At 44.8% G+C, this 24,994-nt stretch overlaps 1 protein-coding gene across 1 annotated transcript in view; it reads left to right on the forward strand.

Annotated features, from left to right (window-relative positions):
* The window catches only part of LOC119968695 (adhesion G-protein coupled receptor G7-like), an 83,952-nt gene extending 59,507 nt beyond the window's left edge, over positions 1–24,445 (forward strand). Inside the window, exons 10-16 of the mRNA XM_038801291.1 lie at positions 4,577–4,732; positions 10,815–10,927; positions 12,814–13,151; positions 14,705–14,786; positions 16,620–16,781; positions 17,759–17,915; positions 23,866–24,445. Of these exons, the coding sequence (XP_038657219.1) occupies positions 4,577–4,732; positions 10,815–10,927; positions 12,814–13,151; positions 14,705–14,786; positions 16,620–16,781; positions 17,759–17,915; positions 23,866–24,084 (1,227 nt within the window). The 3' untranslated portion in view covers positions 24,085–24,445. The remainder of the gene's footprint in view (positions 1–4,576; positions 4,733–10,814; positions 10,928–12,813; positions 13,152–14,704; positions 14,787–16,619; positions 16,782–17,758; positions 17,916–23,865) is intronic.
* The last annotated feature ends 549 nt before the right edge of the window (positions 24,446–24,994 follow it).

Raw genomic sequence — 24,994 nt, forward strand, 5'->3', positions numbered from 1 at the left:
GGCCGAGGGGGGGGGCGAGGGGGCCGAGGGGGGGGGGCGAGGGGGCCGAGGGGGGGGGCGAGGGGGCCGAGAGGGGGGGGGCGAGGTGGCCGAGAGGGGGGGGCGAGGGGGCCGAGAGGGGGGGGGGCGAGGGGGCCGAGAGGGGGGGGCGAGGGGGCCGAGAGGGGGGGGCGAGGGGGCCGAGGGGGGGGGCGAGGGGGGGGGGCGAGGGGGCCGAGAGGGGGGGGGCGAGGGGGCCGAGAGGGGGGGGGCGAGGGGGCCGAGAGGGGGGGGCGAGGGGGCCGAGAGGGGGGGCGAGGGGGCCGAGAGGCGAGGGGGCCGAGAGGAGAGGGGGGGGGCGGGGCGAGAGGGGGGGCCGAGAGGGGGGACGGGGCCGGGGGGGGGGCGGTGGGGGGACGGACCCGAGGGGGGGGGGCGGGGGGGAGCGGACCGAGCGGGGCGGACCGAGCGGGGGCCGCCCTGGGGGAGGGTGGCCACCGCGCATGCGCTGGTTGGCACCGTCCCAACTGCGCATGCGCGGGACCCGAGTCTCTGGCGCCCCCTAGCACATGGCGCCCCGGGCGACTGCCCGAGTTGCCGGTGCCTTGAGCCGGCCCTGTGTTTAAGAAATGTTTTTTCTGTTATAACCTAATTGGCAGCCCTATGACTCTGTTCATCGATGTTTTTGAAAAATATGTAAACGTTACCGCCTTTTGAGCCAGGATCCCATTCTGGGACCTTCCCGGACATTAGCAACCTTATCCAAGGTCATAATACAGGACAAATCCTAACTAGCCAATTACTTTTTCAGGAGCCTACTGCCAATCATCGCAAGTGATGGAAGAAGTCATCTTCAGCCTTACTATCAAGCAGTAATTAGTCACCTATAATCTGTTCATTGATGCTTAGTTTGGGTTCTATCAGAATCACTTGGTTCCTCATTACAGTATTTTTCCAACATGGACACAAAATTTAAAATCTCAGGCGAGAGTGACTTTCCTTGCTTTGAAGGCAGCAATCATAGAATCATAGAATTCACAGTGCAGAAGGAGGCCATTCAGCCCATCAAGTCTATCCTTGGAAAGGGTACCCTATCTAAGTCCATATCTCCACCCTATCCCCGTAACCCAGTAACCCATCTAAACTTCTTGGACACTAAGGGTAATTTAGCATGGCCAATCTACCTAACCTGCACATCTTTGGACTGTGGGATCAACCCAATGTGGTTTCAAGGAGCCCCTTAATAAAATTGAAGTCAATAAATGTCAAAGAGAAATTTCTTGTGGTTGCACTCAAAGCTTGCACAAACGGAAAATAGCTGTGATGATTCCGCACAGACAGTGACTGTAGAAGTCAGGTATTTTAAATACACTTAATATAGGTAAGAAGACTGTTTAAGACAGAAATATTAAATCCTAGTTTTAAAATGAAAGAAATATACAACTTCCAAACTCAGACATGTGTTTGGGAAAAACAGAACCACTGATAAAAACATCACATTCTTTCAAGGGCAGCAGCAAATCCCATGGGTTTTAAGGTGGTATAATCAAAGGACCTATTGTTTTGAATTCTGGCCACTTGTGATAACAGCCTGAACCACATTCCATAACGTATGCAAGCTGAAACATTTTAAACTGTGTCAAAATACAGTTTCATTTATATTTTCGAAATAATAGCATGATGAGATGACTAACGTCTCAATTGTTGCAGATAAGCAACAATTGGAAGTGGCGTTGCATTGGGAGGATGGACGGCTTGTTATCAAGTCAAATGTGTTTTGAATATAGCTTAAACCAATTAGGATTATATTGGGGTGTGATCGGATCGCTTAAGACAGATATCAAAGAGTATATCCATGGATAATTTGGCCACCATTTTAGGCAAGAAGACAGACAAGTCAGAGAGACAAGAGAAAAGACAACAAGACAGAAAGTCAGAAAGACAGACAGAAAGACACAGAGAGAAAGAGACAGGAAAGAGACAAAGAGAACAAGACAGAAAGAGAGAGAGAGAGAGAGAGAGAGTAAAGGAAGAGAATTAGAAAAGAGTTCTGTATTCCTATTTCATTTTCATACTTTGACTTCAGCCTTTGACTTTTAAAGTTGTGTTCAGGCTATTGTCTCAGAAGATAATTCCTGTGATTCTTTGAAGAAAATCAAATTGTCTACAAACTACCTTTTAAATCATTTTCAAGTTGTAACCAATGAACTTCAATAAAACAATTCTTATTTGCACCTGACAAGTTTTTAACTTGAATTTCTACTGAGTTTCAGCAATGTCTCACCAACAACCGGCAACCGTAATTTAAATAAAACTGGATTCAAATCTTAAGATACTACAGTGACCCAATTGGGAATCGAACCCGGGACCCTAGAAGCAATAGTGCTCACCACTATGCTACCGCACCATCGACATTCCAAACCCAAGCACCAATTTTCCAGAAACCCGGGGTAATAGTAGCACAGTCCTCACTCTCCCCTACAGGCCTAAATTTTCAGCTCTCGCAGGTCCTGGCCGAGGTTCCAGAAGTAAACTTCTGCTGAAGTTTCAATGTGAATATGTTGGAATGGCTGCAGATATCTTCTCCTTGCTGGTTTCACACTCCTATTCATTTAAAATCTTTTCATTACGTCACTGAAATGGTCTTCATGCATCCTCCACAAGTTCTTATCTAACTCCAGCTTTTTAATTATATCTGTTTAGACGTACCAGCCATTAAGGCTCTAAACACTTTCTCTGCCCATTCATTTTCTCCAGTTCCATTAAATAGTTCATTTATTTTCCAATTTTCAGTTTTAACAAATGGCCTACAGCTAAAATATTAATGTGCTTTTTACAAATGCTGATCGACTGGCCATGCAAACCCAGTATTTTGTATGTTTTTTTTAATATATATATACTTAGGCTTTCAATAACATTTTTCTGGCAAATGACATATGGTTTCAATTTATTGCTTAAATATGGCAAAGTAATGAAGAATAATCCTGGTAGCAATGTTAATGTCAGTACATCGAAGACACATTACAGGTAGAATATACTGGGAGTGCAATCACTGCAGGCGTTGCAGCAGTTCATGAAAGCCTCCTACCCCATCCTCAGGGCATCTAGAGGTGGGCAATGAATGCAACTTTTCCAATATTGACTGAAGAAATAAAGATTAAAGCTCAGGCATAGTAATGTTAAATTGATATTTTCATAAGTTTACATTATCATATAAGATAATGACAAATCGTTAGTTTGATGCATTTTCTCTTTAAAAATTGTTATAACTGGTCCCCTGGCATGATCCCTCAATTTGCTATGAATCCAGACAAATTGTTACATTCGCAGGTGAGGACTGATGAACTGGCTCCCCTTCTTTATTCAACCCCGTTGGCAGGTCACAACAAGGTTAAGTTAAAAAGGAGTCTTTCCCTCATGGGTATCTTTTCCCATTCAAAATGTATTTATGTTCTAAAAGGAGACAATTTGACTAGGCTTTCGTGAGTTATAGAAAGGTTGAGCTTATTTGTTACTAAAACAAGAAGAAAGTAGTAAAAATGTAATCCACACAGATTCGAAATGAAAAGAGAGTCCAAAAATAAAAGTTAAAAAAGATACATGATTCAGCCTTTGGCTTGGCTGTGAGCCGAACATGATGAAACATTGCAGCCATAAAGTTGGGTGATTCCAGTGGGTGATTGGCAATTGAGTAGTTGGTTTGGACATTCTTGGTTCTGCAGATTAACTGAAAGGGGTTGTCCTGTTTCCTATTCAACTGCAGCTTTGCTGACTTAGATCTTCCAGCAATCAGAGAGAGAGATTTTGTGTACATGCAAGCACAGGGATGGCGAGTGGATATTCTTCAGCTATGACCTTTAAAACTAGCACAGTGGAACTATAACATCAGATTGGCACTCACAGAGCAGGATTGCAGTTGTTTATTTAACCCCATTTCTAGTGTATATCTGGAAGGGAAAAGAACATGTGTTTTTTGCCCTGAAACTAATTTATTTTCAACTTGCATCATGCCCACGGTCTTTTTTAAATACAAATTTAGAGTACCCAATTATTTTTTTTCCCAATTAAGGGGCAATTTAGCATGGCCAATCCACCTAACCTGCACATCTTTGGGTTGGTGAAAACCCAGGCAGACATGGGGAGAATGCGCAAACTCCACACAGACAGTGACCCAGGGCCGGGATTCGAACCCGGGTCCTCAGCGCCGCAGTCCCAGCGCTAACCACTGCGCCACATGCCACCCCATCATGCCCACAGTCAAGAATATAACTCACTGGAGATGGCTTCTGCTGAGATGGTAATCAGCCTCCATTATCTTCGCAGCCACAAGAGATTGCAGTTCAATTTTTGCATTGTATCTCTTTCTTTAAAATGTCTGTTGTCTGCAAAAAGGGTGCAATGTTCCGTTCTCTCTGGTCAAATGTTATCAACAATTTGATTTTCCAGCAAGTGGTTACATTGCAGTCTCAGACAGTTTTTCCTTGTATGTCTATTTTTAAAAACACATGACTTACTTAAAAGTTCAATATGTTTGTAAGTAATTCGGGGCTATGATCTGTTGTCATGACAAAATCAATTTATTTATATTTTTATTCAGTACAATTCTACAGAGTATTTCATTCATGATCATGCCTGTGTGTTTTGGGACTACACTGTGGATGATTGGAACACAGCGGGCTGCTCAAAGAGCACAGACGAGTTTGGGAATTTGAGATGCCAGTGTGATCATGCCACTAATTTTGCAGTTCTGATGGTAAGACAGTTCTGTTATAATCAAGTTTAATATTGCATTTATGTCACCTTTTCTGCAGTTTTTCCACTCCATTTCATTTTTGTGTAAACTCATTCAGCAGAGATGGACAGATTTTTGGGGTCTCAGGTTATCAGGAATTTGAGGGGTGGACTGGAAAGTTGAGTTGCGGCAGAAGATCAGCTATAATTGTATCAAATGGTGGAGTAGGCTTGAGGGGCCGGTTGTTATTTAAGCCTGCCTGCGCTCTATAATAGTCAGCAGTTTCCAAGGGGATTGGAGTACGATTTCCTTACTCAGTTTGAGAAGTTTTTGCCTCGCAATGGGCACCATTTTGAATTGGTAAACTTTGCATTGCTGCCACGTCAATGTGGATGTCAGAGAGGCCTGGGCTTCCACTCTGGCAGAGTTTATGCAACAACAGGCCAGTGTCCCTCCTGGGAATTGTGTGGAAGTAAATTTCAACACCCCTCCCACTAACACATTGGTTTGTGGGCAATGTGGTTTTGGTTGACTTGTAACGCTCTCAAATTCACGACCAAGAAATGTAGGGTGAGGTTTTCTGCCCCCAGCCCCATGTTTTGTGGGCAGTGGAGGTGGCCCGCCATTGGGTGGCTGCAGGATCTTTCAGTCTCGCCGCTGGAAATTACCCTATGGACGGCAGCGGTTCAAGAAGGCTGTTCACCACCACCTTCTCCAGGGCAATTAAGGTTGGGCAACAAATGCTGGTCTAGCCAGAAAAGCCCATATCCCATTAAAAAAAAATAAAAGAAAAGTTTTTTTTTGCTGTTTGTGCCCTCCACTGCTGGGGAATCCATGGCGGGGGGGGGGGGGGGGGGGGGGGGGGGGGGGGGGGGTCGTGTCGCCATAGGCAGGACCAAATAATCCCGCTGGGGGAAACAGCCGAAAAATCCCGGCGTACAGATTACTTAGAATAATAATCTTTGAAATTTCTGTAAAATTCAGTGGTATACATCTTCCCAGCTTCATTAAGAGGTTCGTATATGTGGTGAACCATTGAAGGAAATATACAACAGTAACAAAAATGCATAGACTGGAAGGCAGACTTCCATCTTTTAAAAAAATCACATTAAAAGAGAAATTCATCAAGGTAACAGTAATTGGCTCCACTATTTCTGATCTTCACCAGTACCATGATGAATGTCATCTGCAGTGACATTACTTTTCTTCGATAATGCCATGGGTAGAATTTCAAACTGATGGTCGTTGGCCAAATACTGGGACCATTAGCGGATTGGAAACCCGTTCGACTCTGCAACAAGCTTTGTGTGGCTGTTTAGCTGAATTGCAGCGTTAACCCTCTTCCAAGTTTCCAGAACAGTCAAGGGCAGGTGGCATGGCACTTTAGATATGCCAAAGGATAGATTTCTCACTAAAGGAATCCAATCATGGGTTACAATATCTCAATTGGACATGGGTTGTTGAGGCTGTAGCAACCACAGGAATGGAGATGAAACTGCTCTGGGGACTGCCGCTCCCTGGGTATCTCTTCCTACCTGGTGATCCTGCTGTGGGGTCTGAGGGACCGAGTGAGACGAGCGAGCTTGCCCAAGGACAGAGGTGACAACCTCTCCAACCATGCAGCTGTGAATGGAAGTGAACGGGAAAGTCAACTACAAACATGTGGCCCCTCCAACCTGGGGCCATTGCACCATGAAGACCTCGAAAAAGTGGGAAAAATGAGTGCCATAACAATATGATAAAAGCAAATTACTGGGAATGCTGGAATCTGAAGCAAAAACATAGCAACTCCATCACAACTTCAGCTGCCAAGCCCCACATTCTAACTTTCCAAGCATTTTTCCTGCACAGCACTCTCCAGGTTAACACATCTTGCAGCTACATTCATGCTTCTCTTTCGAGGCACCTCCTCACAGCCCCATCTGAACAGAAAACACTGACACTCACCCTCATCTGATTGCCCTCATATCCATGCCTCAAGTCACTCTCCTCACACAAGCCATTACTAACACTCCTAACTCTCTACAGCCTCACCTTGCAGCAGAGAGCACACAACGGTGAAGAGAAGCATTGACCCGGAGAGGGGGAGGTGTGTAATGGCCCTGCAATTACAAGCACCGTGATGGCCAAAGGAAATGCATGCCTATCTGCCCCACTGGGAAGGAGGTCTTGTTCTCGCAGGCTGTGGTTGGCAGAAATGACCTGCCATGGAAACCTGAGCCTCCTGAGGCACTTGCGCTCAGACACGTTGAGGGGGCTGATCCTCTGACCGTAGACCCTGTACTGGAGCTCTCACTCTTTGAGCACATTCCTTGTGAAATGGCATGTGACCAAGGAGGAGGCAGATGATGTTGGTGCAGAGGTCGCTCCTGGTGCTACTGATGCTTTTGGTGTTGATATTGCTCCTGCTCATGCTTTTGTCAGAGGTGCAAGGTGGATCTGCATCAGCTGCTCCCAAGGCGCAGTGAAGGCTGGAAAGAGTTTAATTGAGTGTACTTTCATTCCTGCATATGGTGGACAAATGGACTGATACACTGTTTCTCAGCACATGGCTACAATACAGCAGTAAGTGGTGGCTTTCCAGGTTATATTTTATTAATTTAGAGGATGTGGGCGTCGCTGGCTAGGCTAGCATTTATTGCCCATCCTAGTTGCCCTTCAGGAGATGGTGGTGAGCTGCCTTCTTGAACTGTTGCAGTCCGTGTGGTACAGGTATACCCACAGTGCTGTTAGGGTGGGAGTTCCAGATTTTTGACCCAGTGACAGTGAAGGAACGGTGGTATATTTCCAAATCGGGGTGGTGAGTGACTTGGTGGCAAACCTTCAGGTGGTGGGGTTCCCAGGTATCTGCTGCACTTGTCACTTGTCTCAGCGACAATGAAGGAATAGCGATATATTTCCAAATCAGGGTGCTGAGTGACTTGGAGAGGAACCTTCAAGTGGTGGAGTTCCCAGGGATCTGTTGCTCTTGTCCTTCTCGGTGATAGTGGTCTTGGGTTTGTAAAGTGCTGTCTACGAAACCTGGTGAGTTACTGCAGTGCATCTTGTAGATGGTACGCACGGCTGCTATTGTTCGTCAGTGGTGGAGGTTTGAATGTTTGTGGAAGAGGTACCAATCAAGCGGGCTGCTTTGTCCTGGATGGTGTTGAGCTCCTTGAGTGCTGTTGGAGCTGCACTCATCTAGACAAGTGGAGAGTATTCCATTACATAACTTGTGCCTAGTAGGTGGCGGACAAGCTTTGGTGGATCAGGAGGTGAGTTACTCGCTGCAAAATTGCTAGCCTTTGACCTGCTCTAGTAGACATAGTATTTATATGGCTATTCCAGTTCAGTACTGGTCAATGGTAACTCCCAGAATGTTGATGGTTAGGATTCAGTGATGATAATGCCATTGAATGTCACGGGCGATTATTCGATCCTCTCTTGTTGGAAGTGGCACGAATGTTACTTGCCACTTGTCAATATCTGAGGAGTCATGAATGGTACTGAACATTGTGCAATGATCAGCGAACATCCCCACTTCTGACATTATGATGTATGGAAGATCATTGATGAAGCAGCTGCAGATGGTTGTGCCTAGGATACTACCCTGAGAAACTTATGCACTGATGTCCTGAAGCTCAGATGATTGACCTCCAACCACCACAACCATCTTCCTTTGTGCCAGGTATGATTCCAACCAGCGCAGGGTTTTCCCCAATTCCCACCGACTCCAGTTTAGCTGGGGCTCCTCGATGCCACACTTGGTCAAATGCAATTGTGAAGTCAAGGGCAGTCGCTTCCACCTTCCTTCTGGCATTCAGCTCTTTTGTCCATGTTTAAACCAAGGTTGCAATAAGATCAGAACACTGGCAGAACCCAAACTGAGCATCCGTGAGCATGCTATTGCTGAGTAAGTGTCACCTGATAGCACTTTTCCTGATGATCGAGTGTAGACTGATGGGGCAGGAATTGGCCTGGTTGGATTTGTCCTGTTTCTTGTATGGTATGCCAAATTGACTAAATACTTACATCTGTGATGCTGGGCACCTCCGGAGGAGACCGAGATGGATAATCCACTTGGCACTTCTGGCTGAAGATTGTCACAAATGCATCAGCCTTATCATTCATTTAATTTCATTTCATTATCTGCTGATCTCCTCCATCATTGAGCATGGGGATATTTGTGAAGTCTCCTCCTCCAGTGAGATGTTTAATAGCCCACCACCATTCACGGCCAGATGTGGCAGGACTACAGAGCTTAGATCTGATGAGTTCATTGTGGAATCGCTTAGCTCTGTCTATCGCCTGCTGCCTTTTGCTGTTTAACGCACAAGTAGCCCTGTGTTGTCATTTCATTTTTAGGTATGCCTGGTGTTGCTTCTGGCATGCTCTCCTGCACTCTTCATTGAACCAGGGTTGATCCCCTGGTTGGTGGTAATGATAGAGTGGGGGATATGCCGGTCCATGAGTTTGCAGATTGTGGTTGTGTACAATTGTGCTGCTGCGGATGGTCCACAGCACCTCATGGATGTCCAGTTTTGAGTTGCTAGATCTGTTCAAAGTCTACCCCATTAGCATGGTGGTAGTGCCACACAACACGATGGAGTGTATCCTCAATGTGAAGACGCAACTTTTTCTCTCCAACGACTGTGCAGTGGTCACTTCTACTGATACTGTCATAGACAGATGCACCTGCAGCAGGCAGATTGGTGAGGATGAGGTCAAGTATGTTTTTCCCTCTTGTTGGTTCCCTCACCTGCTGCAGTCCCAGTCTAGCAGCCATGTCCTTTAGGACCCAGCCAGCTCGGTCTGTGGTGGTACTACTGAGCAACTCTTGGTGATGGACATTGAATTCCCCACCCTGAGTACATTCTGTGCCCTTGCCACTCTCAGTGATGTTCAACATGGAAGAGCATTGATTCATCAGCTGAGGGAGGGGGCAACAGTACATACTAATCAGCAAAAGGTTTCCTTGCCCATGTTTGACCTGGTGCCATGAGACTTCATGGGGTCCAGACCCAATGTTGAGGACTCCCAAGACAACTCCCTCCCGACACTATACCACTGTGCCGCTGCCACCTCTGCTGGATCCTGCTAGTGGGACAAGACATACTCAGGAATGGTGATGGTGGTGTCAGGGGCATAATCTGTCAGGTATGATTCTGTGAGTATGACTATGTCAGGCTGTTGCTTGACTCATCGTGAGACAGCTCTCCCAATTTTGGCACAAGCCCCCAGTAAGGAGGACTTTGCAGGGTCAACAGGTCTGGATTTGCCGTTATTGTTTCCTGTGCCGAGGTCGATGCCGAGGTCTGTACGGTTTCATTCCCTTTGGCATACATTCACATAATTTACAAATATTTTGAGTTATTAATCTAGCTCTTTATGGATACTATAACAATTCAACGGGCATTCTCTCATTTGGCCATGACTACAGTTTTCAGTTTCATTGATAAACATTTCCCCAGCCTGTCAATTTTACTGAAGGAGCACTTCCGTTGTACAGTCACCTGGTTGACCTTGGAGAGTTGCTGACTGTTTAGGGAATAAACTCACTGGCTGTTACAATCCGAATTGTTAGTTGAAACACCATTTAATAGCTTTATTGGATATTTAAACCACCAAATAATAGTACAAGGGCAGTCCTCCCTCCGAATCCATCTGGTTGAAACCTGAGGAGGGCAGGATGATGTCAGGGTCCTGATCCAACCTCACTTTTGGAAGATTTAACCTACATGCAGCAGATCTTCTTCCCCTTGCCTTAATAATTCTATCCATTGCTACAAAAGCAGGAGTTGATCAGATATCTATGAAAAGTGAACTGCTGTACGCTATCAGATATGCAAATTCTCTTCATGTTGAAAAACTTGACCCTTGGCTTATTACAATAAAGGATTGGTAATTCACAGAATCACAGAATTGTTCTAGAGCAGAAGGAGGTCATTTGGCCCATCAATTAAAGTTGATTTAGATGGAGCAAACTCAGTGAGTAATGCCCTGGGATTGGCTAGTCTAAAATTAGAGAGTTGCCAAAAGTTGAAGTTTTGATGTTTTATTTGTTCAAAAACAACATAATTTCCAAAACACAATTGTGACCAATCCTTTATTTGTGTTATGATAGAGCTTCAGACGGAATTACACCTACGCTGAACCATTAAACATTGTGTCCTATATTGGATCTGGGTTTTCAATAGCTGGGTTAACCATCACTATTGCATTTCAAATTGTCACCAGGTAAGAACTTGAAATAATGTTAACAGTGGCAAATATATTAGTACAGATATAATTTCAAGCTGCTTTATTTTGCATTAGTGTCATTTTTTTACATTATGGACCTAAAAACAGATGCCAGACCTCTGGTACTCTGGAACTTGTTATTTGGATGCAGAGAGTTTTTTCATTGCAATGCTTCAATGGACCCAACCAAATTCTAAATGCGCCCTAGAGTGCGCCAAGATTTTACTTGAATTCAGATAAACACATTTCGCGCACTTGCCAAATTTTATCAAAATGCCCTACAACCTGCTTTCTGAGCTCCTCCAATTGTGGCCTTTTGTTCATCCCAGATATTTATCACTCTGCCATTGGCATCAGTGACTTCAACTTCTTAGAACAAAGAACAAAGACAATTACAGCACAGGAACAGGCCCTTCGGCCCTCCCAGCCTGCGCTGATCCAGATCCTTTATCTAAACCTGTCGCCTATTTTCCAAGGCCTACTTCTCTCTGTTCCCCACCCGTTCATATATCTGTCCAGATGCATCTTAAATGATGCTATTGTGCCCGCCTCTACCACCTCCGCTGGCAAAGCATTCCAGGTACCTACCACCCTCTGCGTAAAAAACTTTCCACGCACATCTCCCGTAAACGTTCCCCCTCTCACCTTGAAACCTAAGCTCTGGAGGTCTCCCCCGCTTTGGTCAAACTTCCGGGTTCCCCGGCGTTGCATTTAAGTGATACTCCTATGATATGCTGGGAATCCCTCTGGGGAGTTCCCACATAAGGGTTTACCCAGCAATTGTCCAGAAGTGCTAAAGTTGACAGAAGAGAATCCAATCGCTAACTTCGGATAGTTCAGCCCTGATAGTTACTCTGAAAGAGTTAGAAGGAAAAAAATACTTCTGACTCCAGAATAACTATTTAAACACCCAGACCCCCAGCCTCCCACGATACACCCCGCACAAACACGGCCCCTCGCAGGGGACCCCCACACCACCCCCATTCCCACCCCGGACCTGACCCGAACACCTCCCGGACAAACCAAACCCCCCTCCCCCCCACCACCCATTCGACTTTTTCCCGCCCCCACCCCCCACCCAATCGACCTTTTTTCCGACTCCTCTTGGTGTGACCTGCCCACACACCCCCATTCCCTCAACTTTAAAACTTAACTGCTCCCTGGAAATTGTCCCTTTAAACCTCCCTTTGCTTTTAAAAAAAGGTGGGGGAATGACTTACCTCTCTGCACCCCAGTTGCTCCATGATGATGCTGCTGGGGGTGTGCTTCGCTGCTCCTGTCTCACACAGCCTGAGTGAGGAAGTCTGGGGGAGACAGGATCTTCGGTATCGCAGGGCAGGTAGATTTGGCGAGAGTGGCAATCTCCAGCAGATTGCCACTCTGCTGAAGTTATGGGCCAATGGCTCTGCCTCCATACCTGTCTCTCCTCTTTAAGTACATCCATATATCCCAATTTTTGGTCATCTGTCAGGATTATACCTTTGTATCTTGGTGTAAGACTTTGCCTGATAAAGCTCCTGTGAGGCACCTTGCAACATTTTTGTAACCTTAAAGGAACTGAAAGCAAGTCATTGTTTATGCAGGAGAAAGAAGTTGAATCTAATTAGCAGGTCAAAAGATGACACCATAATAGTGATGGGCTACCATAGGTGGACTTAGAAACTGTGCTTTTCAAGGAATTTTTTCACAAAATTTGCTGTTAAGGAATTTTGTCACAAGAAAATAAGGAACAGCTCTTGATATACCCTTTTTGAGATTGTATATTCTGTTGTTAGATGTATTCTCCAGCGGGATATGCTGAAAAGCTGTATTTACTATGCATGTCCTAATCTGTTGTTTGAAATGGAAGCAAAACTCTCTGAAATGAGGAATTTCTCTTCAAGGCAAGCACGCAAGACCTCACTTACATGGGTGACTGTAAGTCTTTGCGCATCGATGTTCATGGTTAATTTGACTTTCATTTTTGGAATATACAACCCCAATGGTCGGAATGAAAAAAGAAGTGGTGCAAACAATACAGAAAACATCGTCCTAAGTTCCGACCGGTCCAATCCACCAGAGGTTTACTCCTGCACTGCTGCTGCTACCATGCTTCATTATTTTCTAATGGCGACATTCACGTGGTCAGCATTGTATGGCGCACAGATGTATGTGCTTCTGGTTCGCGTGTTCAAACCACTACCACGGCATTTCTTAATATGGATTTCAGCGGTTGGATGGGGTAAGAGATCAGTTAACCTGAAGCAATTATTCCTTTATAATATTTTGCGCGGCTCCAAAACAAAGTGAATCTCTATCGTGAATGGGGTGGTAAATGTTTTGACCAGTATTGCTTCATGTGTAGGTGCAAACATGGGATACAAGTGCTTTTAGTCTTAGCCAATCAGCACTATTTCTTTCTCATTTTAATGATAACTCAAACAATATGTAGATATTCTATTTGTTGCACTTGTTAATAGAAATGAAATAAAATGTACCAGAGAAAGAATAATACGCAGATTAATGAAGTATGATTTAAGGAATTTCCATAAAATGACTCTTGAAGTGCATATCTAATCTACATATGCAGATACAGAATAGTTGCATACGTACCCAATTCACATCCATGGCATAATAAAGTATTGTCTCTTAAATTCCATATCCAGAATAAACAAGTAATAAAGCAGATTGTCCATATACAACTGGAAAAAGCATTAAAGTTTTTAAAGCATTTATGGGCAGCACGGTAGCATGGTGGTTCGCACAATTGCTTCACAGCTCCAGGGTCCCAGGTTCGATTCCCAGCTTGGGTCACTGTCTGTGCGGCGTCTGCACGTTCTCCCCGTGTCTGCGTGGGTTTCCTCCGGGTGCTCCGGTTTCCTCCCACAGTCCAAAGATGTGCAGGTTAGGTGGATTGGCCATGCTAAATTGTCCTTAGTGTCCAAAACTGCCCTTAGTGTTGGGTGGGGTTGCTGGGTTGTGGGGATGGGGTGAGGGTGTAGGCTTGGGTAGAGTGCTCTTTCCGGGAGCCGGTGCAGACTCGGTGGGCCGAATGGCCTCCTTCTGCACTGTAAATTCTATAATGCAAAGGCAAAATGTCAATTTTTAAAAAATCTCTTTTCAGGGCAGTGGATAGTAGGATTTTAAAAGGGTTAATGGGTATGTTCATAAGATTTTTAAAAATTTATTTTCCAATTAGAGGATAATTTAACGTGTACCTAGGCCCACTCCTCCATGCTGTCCGCATAACCCCACCTAACCTGCACATCTTTGGACTGTAGGAGGAAAGCGGAGCACCCGGAGGAAACCCAAGCAGACATGGGGAGAATGTGCAGACTCCACACAGATAGTCACCCAAGGCCAGAATCGAACTCAGGTCTCGGGCGCTGTGAGGCAGCAGTGCTAATCACTGTGCCACCCCTCCCTCCCCCACCCCACCCACTTTTTTAAAAATTCTCTTAGTTGGAATGTTAACAGGTAAGTTCCACAATGGGTGAAGATGAAAATTTTCCTCAGTATTTTTGTTCTGGAAGAGCTCTGTGTAATTCACTGCATTTGCTGTTCATTTTGACGTATTAATTTTTAACGGTAAATATTGGTAAAAATATTGTTAACAGTCAACTTTACAGTATTAAATGGAAATTCAAAATATTCCAATGTTTGGGGCTTTGATGATTTTGTTTGTAACAAATTGATCAATTCTGAATTGTATTAGGGAGAGTTATATTTTGAGAAAAATAGCATTTCTAGCTAATAAGTAGAAATATCATTTGGTTTCAATAATGTATTCCTCAGGTCTTCCAGCAGTCATTGTTGTAATAACTTTAGCTGCTGCCTACAAGACAGATAACACACTGAATTATCGGCAAGAGGAGTTGTGAGTATTGTATGATCATTTTATATTTCCAATGCATTTCAAATCATGAAAATTATAATAAATTAGTAAACTTTTCTGGTGTTACTCCATGGATAGTTTGGGACAGAGACTAAGGTTCAATGTATAACCATATTGTATAGTTGAAAATTAGTGTTCGAAAAGCATAATATGGATGGCAGCAGGCAGGGATCGAGAGATTTGGAGATCTTTTTATTGATGAGGGCTTCCTAAGCTTAGAGAAGTTGGAGGAGGAGTTTAAGTTGCCCGGGGTGATTGGGTTCTGGTATCTGCAAGTGAGGGATTTTGTGCGGAGGCAGGTTTCGACCTTCCTGCACCTGCCGCACCGGAGGCTACAGGATAAGGTGGTGTCGAGAACAGGAGTAGGAGAGGGGAAGGTTTCAGAGATCTACAAGGAACTGATGGAGTGGGAGACCGGATCATGGGCAGAGGCCCTGAAACGAGTCAATGCATCCTCGCCGTTGCCAGGCTCAGCCTGATGCAGTTTAAGGTGGTCCACAGGGAGCACATGACTGTGGCCCGGATGAGCAGGTTCTTTGAGGAGGTGGAGGATAGGTGTGGGTCCTGCTAACCATATCCATATATTTTGGGCATGTCCGAGGCGGAGCGGTTTCTGGCAGAAGTTTTAAAGACGAGGGTGGTGCCGAGTTCAGAGGTGGCGATCTTTGGTGTGTCGGAAGATCCGGGAACCCAGGGGGTGAGAGAGGCCGATGTCCTAGCCTTTGCCTCCGTGGTGGCTCAGAGACGGATCTTACTGGATGGAGGGACTCGGAGCTCCCGAAGTCCAGGGTTTGGGTTAGTGACATTGCTCAGACTTGAGAAAATTAAATTTGCCTCGAGGGGATCGCTGCAGGGGTTGTTAAAATTATAAATGCCTCAATAAAATATTTTCTAAAAAAAAAAAGCGTAAGTTGATGTTGTTCCTAGGGTGGCACGGTGGTATAGTGGTCAGCACTCCTACCTCACAGAGTCAGAGACCCGGGTTCAATTCTGGCCTTGGGTGACTGTGTGAAGTTTGAACTTTCTCCCTGTGTCTGCGAGGGTTTCCACCAGGTGTGCTAGCTTAGATTTAGATTTATTGTCACATGTACTGAGGTACAGTGAAAAGCATTGTTCTGTGTACAGTCCAGGCAGATCATTCCATGCATGAGAAAAACATAGGACATAATATAAATACACAATGTAAATACGTAGACATCGGGTGTAGTATACAGAGTATAGTGCTACAATAGTAGAGAAGATGCGCAGAGAGATCAGTTCAGTCCATAAGGGGGTCATTCAGGAGTCTGGTAAGAGCGGAGAAGAAGCTGTTTTTGAACCTGTTGATGTGTGTTCTCAGACTTGTGTATCTTCTGCCCAGTGGTTGAATAGCTTATTGCGATCTGCGTGATTTGATACTCCTGTCCTTAAAGCAAAGTGTCCTCTGAAAGTAAACAACAGCGATTTCACGGGAAGCTATTTTACCCAGTGAATGGTGAGAATGGTCATAATCCATGATGACCACAAGGTGTCGTTGCGGCAAGTGGCATAGATGCATTTCAGGGGAAAGCTAGATAAACAGGCTACCTTGATGGAGTTAGAAGAGTGGGAGGAGGCTCACGAGGAACATAAACACCAAAACAACCTCTTTTCTGTGCTGTTACCCTTGTACTCTATGTCATACGACGTAAGCAAAACGTTTTTGACAGGAGGATTTTCATACTCCAAAGCATTTTTTGTTTTTTTGTGTGAATTTTAAAATGAGTGAATGAATCTCCTTTTGTTCCATGTTCAGTAACTTTATAATCAGACTTTGGCTATAATCTCTGTTTTCAGCTGTTGGCTTTCTGGTTTTGACCTACAAGGGAATCTGGATCTGTCAAAGCCACTGCTGTGGGGATTTCTTATTCCAGTCGGGATATTACTACTATTTAATTTTGTCATGTTTGCTTTAGTGACAATGTTGGTGCTGTTCAACAAAGACCATGGCACTTGCAGGTATGACAACGTATCATTTATTAATTTCCTTCACGCTGAGACAAATTTCAATTTTCATCCACCCAACTTGGCCCCTCTTATTCAAATAATCTTTTGTGGCCGGAAAGAGCGGATTGTATTAATTCACTCTGATGTATGCATTTTCGATTTAGCAATTAGGAGATTCTGTGGTGAAATAGGTATATCCCTGCAGTGGAAATTTCTTTTTAGCATCTTCATTTTTGTTCATGCACTTTACAATTCATCTAATTGTCAACTCATTCTCTGGGATTTGGATCTCTCAGTCAGTGGCACAAGACGTATGCCACCCTAATAAATTCCATTCCCTTTCGATTGTCTAGTTATGGTAAATTATTACTTATAGATTGTGTGCACCCTTTGTCATGCATATGCAGACCCCACCTCATCGGATGTCAAATTAAAAAAAAATTTAGAGTACCCAATTAATTATTTCCAATTAAGGAGCAATTTAGCGTGGCCAATCGCCTACGTTGCACATCTTTGGGTTGTGGGCGCGAAACCCATGCAAACACGGGAAAAATGTGCAAACTCCACACGGATAGTGACCCAGAGCCGGGATCGAACCTGGGACCTCGGCGCTGTGGTGCAGCAGTGCTAACCACTGCGACACCGTGCTGCTCTTTCAATAGCCTGTCATTAGGGATAGCCCATCCACAAATACTATTTCAAAGCTCAGGTCAGTTATTTTCACGTCGAAATGAAAATCCTAATAACTCACCACAGGAAGTTGCTGCATGCTGTGGAGTCAATTGTAGCAGGGCTGTAAAGTCTAAAGCCATTTAATAAGGGCATATAGCCAAGTGAGAAACAATTCATTTATTCTTTTGATACGTGAACCAGACTGTAAAGACCACTTTAATATTTTATTGAGAAATAGTAGAAGGTCTTGTGTATAATTTTATCAAAATCAGTAAACAGCTTTGATATTGGCAAACACTTCTTTATGCTTTCTTTAGTGCCAAACAAGCGACCTCAGCCAAGAAGGTGATGGGATCGTTATCGGTAGCCATTGTGTTGTGTTTAACCTGGAGTCTAGGTTATTTGATGCTTATACAGCGTGATGAAACACAAGCTGTCTTCAGCTGTATCTTCTGCTCTCTTAATGCTACTCAGGTTTGTAAAACATTTTTCCAGAAACATTAGGAGCACTTTGTTGTTGCTATTTATAATATTGGGCAAAGGTAGAAAACGCTACATTGGATAGAATTCAGAGAAAGGCATGGCAGAGTGTAAATCTTAAGACTGTAGTTATGGATAGAATGTTAACAAAAACTTACTTTCGATGAGAAAACGTAAATTGCGAGAGTACATCTTTTTTGGCTATTGTCATGATTTTCTTCTCCTCACAGGTTGCCTGCCCTGAACTCCACTGGGCAAACCATTTCAATCTTCTGCCTTTTGTCTGGTTTCCATTTCTCGAGCAATCTAAGTCACAGCCATTCCCAAAAACCCAAAGTCTTAGTTTCTCTTTTGGTTAAGAACTGTTTTAATGGGATCGCGGCGCTGAGGACCCGGGTTCAAATCCCAGCCCTGGGTCACTGTGCATGTGGAGTTTGCATATTCTCCCCCTGTCTGCGTGGGTTTCACTCCCACAACCCAAAGATGTGCAGGGTAGGTGGATCGGCCACGGAAAATTGCCCCTTAATTGTAAAACAAAATTGGGAGTAAAATTATTTTCCACTTTTTCATCAAATAAACAACCAACAAAAGATAACCAACAATAACAAATACAATAGCAATCCCCGAACCAGCATCCTCTTCAACATACAAACCCAAATCTCCCCCTACATCCCAAATACAAAACAAGAAATACCAAAAGAGAATCCACGGTTCCCATATATATAGTAAACAATATACTCAACCTCCCCACCCCACCATCGCCCCCTCCCCCATAATGTTCGATGACATTCAATTCTTGACAGTGCAAGATAAACAATGCCCATGAATTGTAGAACTCTTCCATCCTCCCCTTCAACTCAAACTTCACCTTCTCAAGTGTCAAAAATTCTAGCAAGTCCCCCGCCAAGCTGAGGCACAGGGTGGAGAAGCTGACGTCCACCTCAACAGGACCCGCCTTCAGGCAATCAGCGAGGTGAAGGCTATGACACCTGACCCCGCACCCGCCTGCAGCCCGGGCTGGTCTGACACCCCAAAAATGGCTTCTAGGGGCCCTGGTTCGAACCTCACATGCACCATCTCTGACATAACCTTGAAAACCTCCCTCCAAACCCCCTCCAGTTTCGGACAGGATCACAACATGTGAACATGGTTTGAGGGGCACCTCCCACAGCGCTCACATGCATCCACCACCCCTCAAAGAGTCGGCTCATCTTCACCCTCGTAAGGTGCGCCCTATATACCAACTTCAACTGTATCAACCCCCACCTCGCACACGTGGTTGAGGCATTTACACTCCAGAGTACCTCACACCACAGGCCGTCTTCCATAACCTCCCACAACTCTTCCTCCCACTTAGCTTTAATCCCCTCCAATGATACCTTGTCCTCCCCCAGAATCTTCCCATAAATCGCCGACACCACTCCTTCTCCATTCCCCCTGTCGTCAATACCTCTTCCAAAATGTGGAGGTCGGCGCTATTTGGAAGCTCTGAACCTCCTTTTCTGGCAAAATCCCAGATCTGCAGATATCTAAATATCTCTCCTGCCCCAAAATATATATTTCTCCCCCAACACCTCCAGCCTCGCAAAACAACCTCCCAGAAACAAGTCCTTTAATACCCTAACTCCCCTCTCCTACCATCTCCAAAATCTCCCATCCTACTTCCCTGGCTCAAATCTATGGTTCCCCCCAATCGGCATCTCTCTGGACCCTGCCCACAACTTAAAGTGCTGCCTCTAATGCCTCCAAATCTTCAGCATTGCCACCACCACTGGACTCCCAGAATATTTCCCCAGGGCCATCAGGAGCGGCGCTGTTGCCGACACCCTCAGCCCCAACCTCCTGCACAGACTCCCCCATTCTAACCTACTGGGATTCCTCTCCCCTCCCTCCCGCCCTCTCTGACCCAACTGCTCACCTTTTCAGCATTCATCACCCAGTAATAATACTGTACAACACATTCTGGAGGCCCAACCCCCCTGCCTGCTGTCCTCTCTGCAGAAGTACCTTCCTGATCCTAGCCACCTTCCCCCCACCCCCTCCAAATAAACTTCTCCACCTCCTTGAAAAACGTCTGGTTAAAAAGATGAAATATAAACAAAAACCACGGCAACACATTCATTTCAATCACCTGCACCTGACCTGCCAGCAACAGAGGAAGACCATCCCACCTCGCCAAGTCTGCCTTCACCCTCCCCACCAAGCTAAATGTAACAGTTCATAAGTTGCTGGGACATAGGTACTCTGACTGTTCTAACTTTGAAAGGGAAGTATCAGCCGTCGAAGGGAAACTATGTAAGGGTAGTTGAAGAAGTGTTTCTTAGTGTCCAGCAGTGGAATGCTTCTGGTAAGACAACAAATACAGAAAACAACAAAAAAGTGACAGTCTCGTGAACCCCTACAGGAATTGTTAGTAGGCATGCTCAAAGGGAAAGTTGCAAATTTGAGCTTTAAACTTTCCCAAAGTGTAGCTCAACCTGGTTGTGTGATGTTTCTAGTTTCCAAACACCTTGATAGGGTGCCATAGGGAAGCCAGAAGTTCCAATTATGAGGAGGAAGCAACTTATGTAGATCTATAAGTGGCAATCTAAGAAAATTAACAGGACCATCCTGGGAAAGGCCGGGTATAACAGGGAAAGGCCGAGTATAACAAAATTCGGCAGGAGCTAGGGAATGTGGATTGGGAGCAGCTGTTTAAGGGTAAATCCACATTTGAAATGTGGGAGTCTTTTAAGGAAAAGTTGATTAGAGTGCAGGACAGACATATTGTGAAAATGAGGGATAGAAATAGCAAGATTAGGGAACCATGGATGAAGGGTGGAATTGTGAGACTACCTAAGATGAAAAAGGAAGCATACATAAGATCGAGGCAACTCAAAACTGACAAAGCTTTGGAGGAATATCGGGAAAGTAGGACGAATCTCAAACGCACAATAAAGAGGGTTAAAAGGGGTCATGAAATATCTTTGGCTAACAGGGTTAAGGAAAATCCAAAAGCCTTTTATTCGTATATAAGGAGCAAGAGGATAACAAGAAAGGATTGGCCCACTCAAAGCCAAAAGAGGGAATTTATGCGTGGAGTCAGAGGAAATGGGTGAGATTCTTAATGAGTACTTTGCATCGGTATTCACCAAGGAGAGGGACATGACGGATGTTGAGGCTAGGGATGGATGTTTAAATACTCTAGGTCAAGTCGTCATAAGGAAGGGGGATGTTTTGGGTATTCTAAAAGGCACAAGGTGGACAAGTCCCCAGGACCGGATGGGATCTATCCCAGGTTACTGAGGGAAGCGAGGGTCGAAATAGCTGGGGCCTTAACAGATATCTTTGCAGCATCCTTGAGCACGGGTGAGGTCCCGGAGGACTGGAGAATTGCTAATGCTGTCCCTGTTTACGAAGGGTAGCAGGGATAATCCAGGGAATTATAGACCTGTGAGCTTGACGTCAGTGGTAGGCAAACTGTTGGAGAAGATACCGAGGGATAGGATCTATTCACATTTGGAAGAAAATAGACTTATCAGTTAAAGGCAGCATGGTTTTGTGCAGGAAAGGTCATGTCTTACAAACCTAATAGAATTCTTTGAGGAAGTGACAAAGTTAATTGTTGAGGGAAGGGCTGTAGATGTCGTATACATGACTTCAGTAAGGCGTTTGATAAAGTTTCCCATGGCAGGTTGATGGAAAAAATGAAGTCGTATGGGGTTCAGGGTGTACTAGCTGGATAGATAAAGAACTGGCTGGGCAACAGGAGACAGAGAGTAGCGGTGGAAGGGAGTGTCTCAAAATGGAGAAAGATGACTAGTGGTGTTCCACAGGGATCCGTGCTCGGACCACTGTTGTTTGTGATATACATAAATGATCTGGAGGAAGGTATAGGTGGTCTGATTAGCAAGTTTGCAGATGATACTAAGATTGGTGGAGTTGCAGATAGTGAGGAGGACTGTCAGAGAATACAGCAAAATATAGATAGATTGGAGAGTTGGGCAGAGAAATGGCAGATGGAGTTCAATCCAGGCAAATGCGAGGTGATGCATTTTGGAAGATCTAATTCAAGAGCGGACTATATGGTCAATGGAAGAGTCCTGGGGAAAACTGATGTACAGAGAGATCTGGGAGTTCAGGTCCATTGTACCCTGAAGGTGGCAACGCAGGTTGATAGAGTGGTCAAGAAGGCATACAGCATGCTTGCCTTCATCGGACGGGGTATTGAGTACAAGAGTCGGCAGGTCATGTTACAGTTGTACAGGACTTTGGTTAGGCAACATTTGGAATACTACGTGCAGTTCTGGTCGCCACATTACCAGAAGGACGTGGATGCTTTAGAGAGGGTGCAGAGGAGGATCACCAGGATGTTGCCTGGTATGGAGGGTGCTAGCTATGAAGAAAGGTTGAGTAGATTAGGATTGTTTTCGTTGGAAAGACGGAGGTTGAGGGTGGACCTGATTGAGGTCTACAAAATTATGAGAGGTATAGACAGGGTGGATAGCAACACGCTTTTTCCAAGAGTGGGGGTGTCAATTACAAGGGGTCACGATTTCAAGGTGAGAGGGGGAAAGTTTAAGGGAGATGTGCATCGAAAGTTTTTTTACGCAGAGGGTGGTGGGTGCCTGGAACGCTTTGCCAGCGGAGGTGGTAGAGGCGGGCACGATAGCATCATTTAAGATGCATCTAGACAGATATATGACCGGGCGGGGAACAGAGGGAAGTAGACCTTGGAAAATAAGGGACAGGTTTAGATAAAGGATCTGGATCGGCGCAGGCTGCCAGGGCCGAAGGGCCTGTTCATGTGCTGTAATTTTCTTTGTCCTCTTTGTTCTATCCTCGCAGTCTCAGTAAGAATATGTGTTGAGCTAAAAGTGGTAGAAAGATCAGTTTGGAGTAATATGATGGTATACAGTAATGGGGTTTATTTGTAATATGTGTAAGGATTTTTATTATTTGTTCCCCAGATGGGGCAGTACTAATAAGGCTGTATTTATTGTCCATCTCTAGTTGCCTTTTCAATTGAACCATGGCAGTCCTTGTGACAATAAGAACTGAAAATGCTGGAAATACTCAGCAGGTCAGACAACATCTGTGGTGAGAAACAGAGTTAACATTTTTGATCATGATGACCCTGCACCAGAACTGAGGAAAGTTGCAGAGGTGGTCCACCTATGATGATGTTAGGTAGGGAATTCCTGGATTCTGACCTCAGGAGATCGAAGATAAATGCCCAAGGCAGGATGGTGTTTGATTTGGAGGGATGGTGTACTCAAAATAGTGCTACTCTTGTCATTCAATGTGACAGGAACTGCATGGCTGGGAGGTGCTCCTGAAGGAAGCCTGGTGAGTTGTTGCAGTATATTACACAACGTATTTGGCGATAGAGAAGTGGCTATTGAAGTTAACGACTGAGGTTCTGGTCAATAGGACACTTCTGTCCTGGATAGTGTTGAGCTTCTTGAGTGTCATTACAACTGTATCCATCTAAGTGGATGCTGGTCATTTTATCTCAGTCCTGAATTGAGCCGTGCAGACAATGACTAGTCTTTTAGGGATTAGGGAGGCCGGTGAGTCGCTCATCATATAGTACCTGATCCAATCCCTGTCTTGTGCTTGAAGCTAAGATGTTTACATGTCTGGTCCATGACGCTGATATGAAGGGATTCCTTAATGATGGTGTGGTTGATGGTCATGGTGAGGTAGCTGGGCTTTTTCTTGTTGAAGGTTGTCAGTGCCTGTCACTGAAGTGCTGTGAATGTCAGCCCAAGCCTGGATGTTAACCAGGCCTGCTATTGGCTGACACGGCCTGCTTCATTATCAGAGGGGTTGTGAATGGGTCCATCTATCAATGAAAAGCCCACTCTTACACTTAAATAGGAGGAAAGGTTTGTGATGAAGCAATTGAATAAAGTTTCTGATGATGTTGATTTCCTGAAACATTGCTTTTTCTGATTAATAGGGTCTACAGATTTTCATTCTCTTCACTGCTCGCCGGAAAGCATTTCAAAAGATCTGTGCTGCCTGGTATTCCAGATTAGCTATGAACATGGGTATAGTCCGTTCGAAAAGATTCTCAGTTCAAAGTTTAAGCACTCCAGAGACGAGAGAACGGTACACACAGCATAATACACTGAACTTCTCGGAGACCTCAAGTTCCACACCTTCCATTCTATATTAGAGCACAGGGTCCTGTGTTTTGAGATCAGATACATGTTTCACCAGGCTTTCATTGTTATCCCTTCCTAAAGTGCTGCTCATACCTTCCTGATGCTTTTATTATCCAGGATGCTGGCTGTTATCATGGTAAAATGTGTGATGTGTTCCTGGCAAAATTCAACAATAATATCCCGTCAGTACGAAGCAAACCTGTTGTGGGAGGAAATGTTGTACCTGTTAACTACCAATTCATTTCAAGTCGAAACATTACATTACTGTCAGCCAGCATTCTATTTGGTATTCTTAGCATAATAACTACATGTACGATTGTTAAATTTGAAGCTCATATAATGTTGGAATTAGAATAAAGTATCTGGATGTGCCTCCATTGTCCCCATTTTTGCACTGAAGACTCTGAATCAATTCAGTAAATCATGTGTATTTTGTTTTTTGTTGGTGTTAAATTAGGAGGATAAATAGAGCTGAGATACTAAGCAGTCATGATCTGATTGATGTGGAGATGCCGGCGTTGGACTGGGGTGAGCACAGTAAGAAGTCTAACAACACCAGGTTAAAGTTCAACAGGTTTGTTTCAAACACTAGCTTTCGGAGCGCAGCTCCTGATGATTCACCTGAGGAAGGAGCTGCACTCTGAAAGCTAGTGATTTGAAACAAACCTGTTGGACTTTAACCTGGTGTTGTAAGACTACTTACTATTTCAAAGAATTTACAGTGCAGAAGGAGGCCATTCGGCCCATCGTGTCTGCACCGGCTCTTGGAAAGAACACCCTACCCAAGGTCAACATCTCCACCCTATCCGATAACCCAGTAACCCCACCCAACACTAAGGGCAATTTTGGACACTAAGGGCAATTTATCATGGCCAATCCACCTAACCTGCACATCTTTGGACTGTGGGAGGAAACCGGAGC

This window comes from Scyliorhinus canicula, chromosome 7 (genome assembly GCF_902713615.1).
Source record: "Scyliorhinus canicula chromosome 7, sScyCan1.1, whole genome shotgun sequence".
Lineage (NCBI taxonomy): Eukaryota > Metazoa > Chordata > Chondrichthyes > Carcharhiniformes > Scyliorhinidae > Scyliorhinus > Scyliorhinus canicula.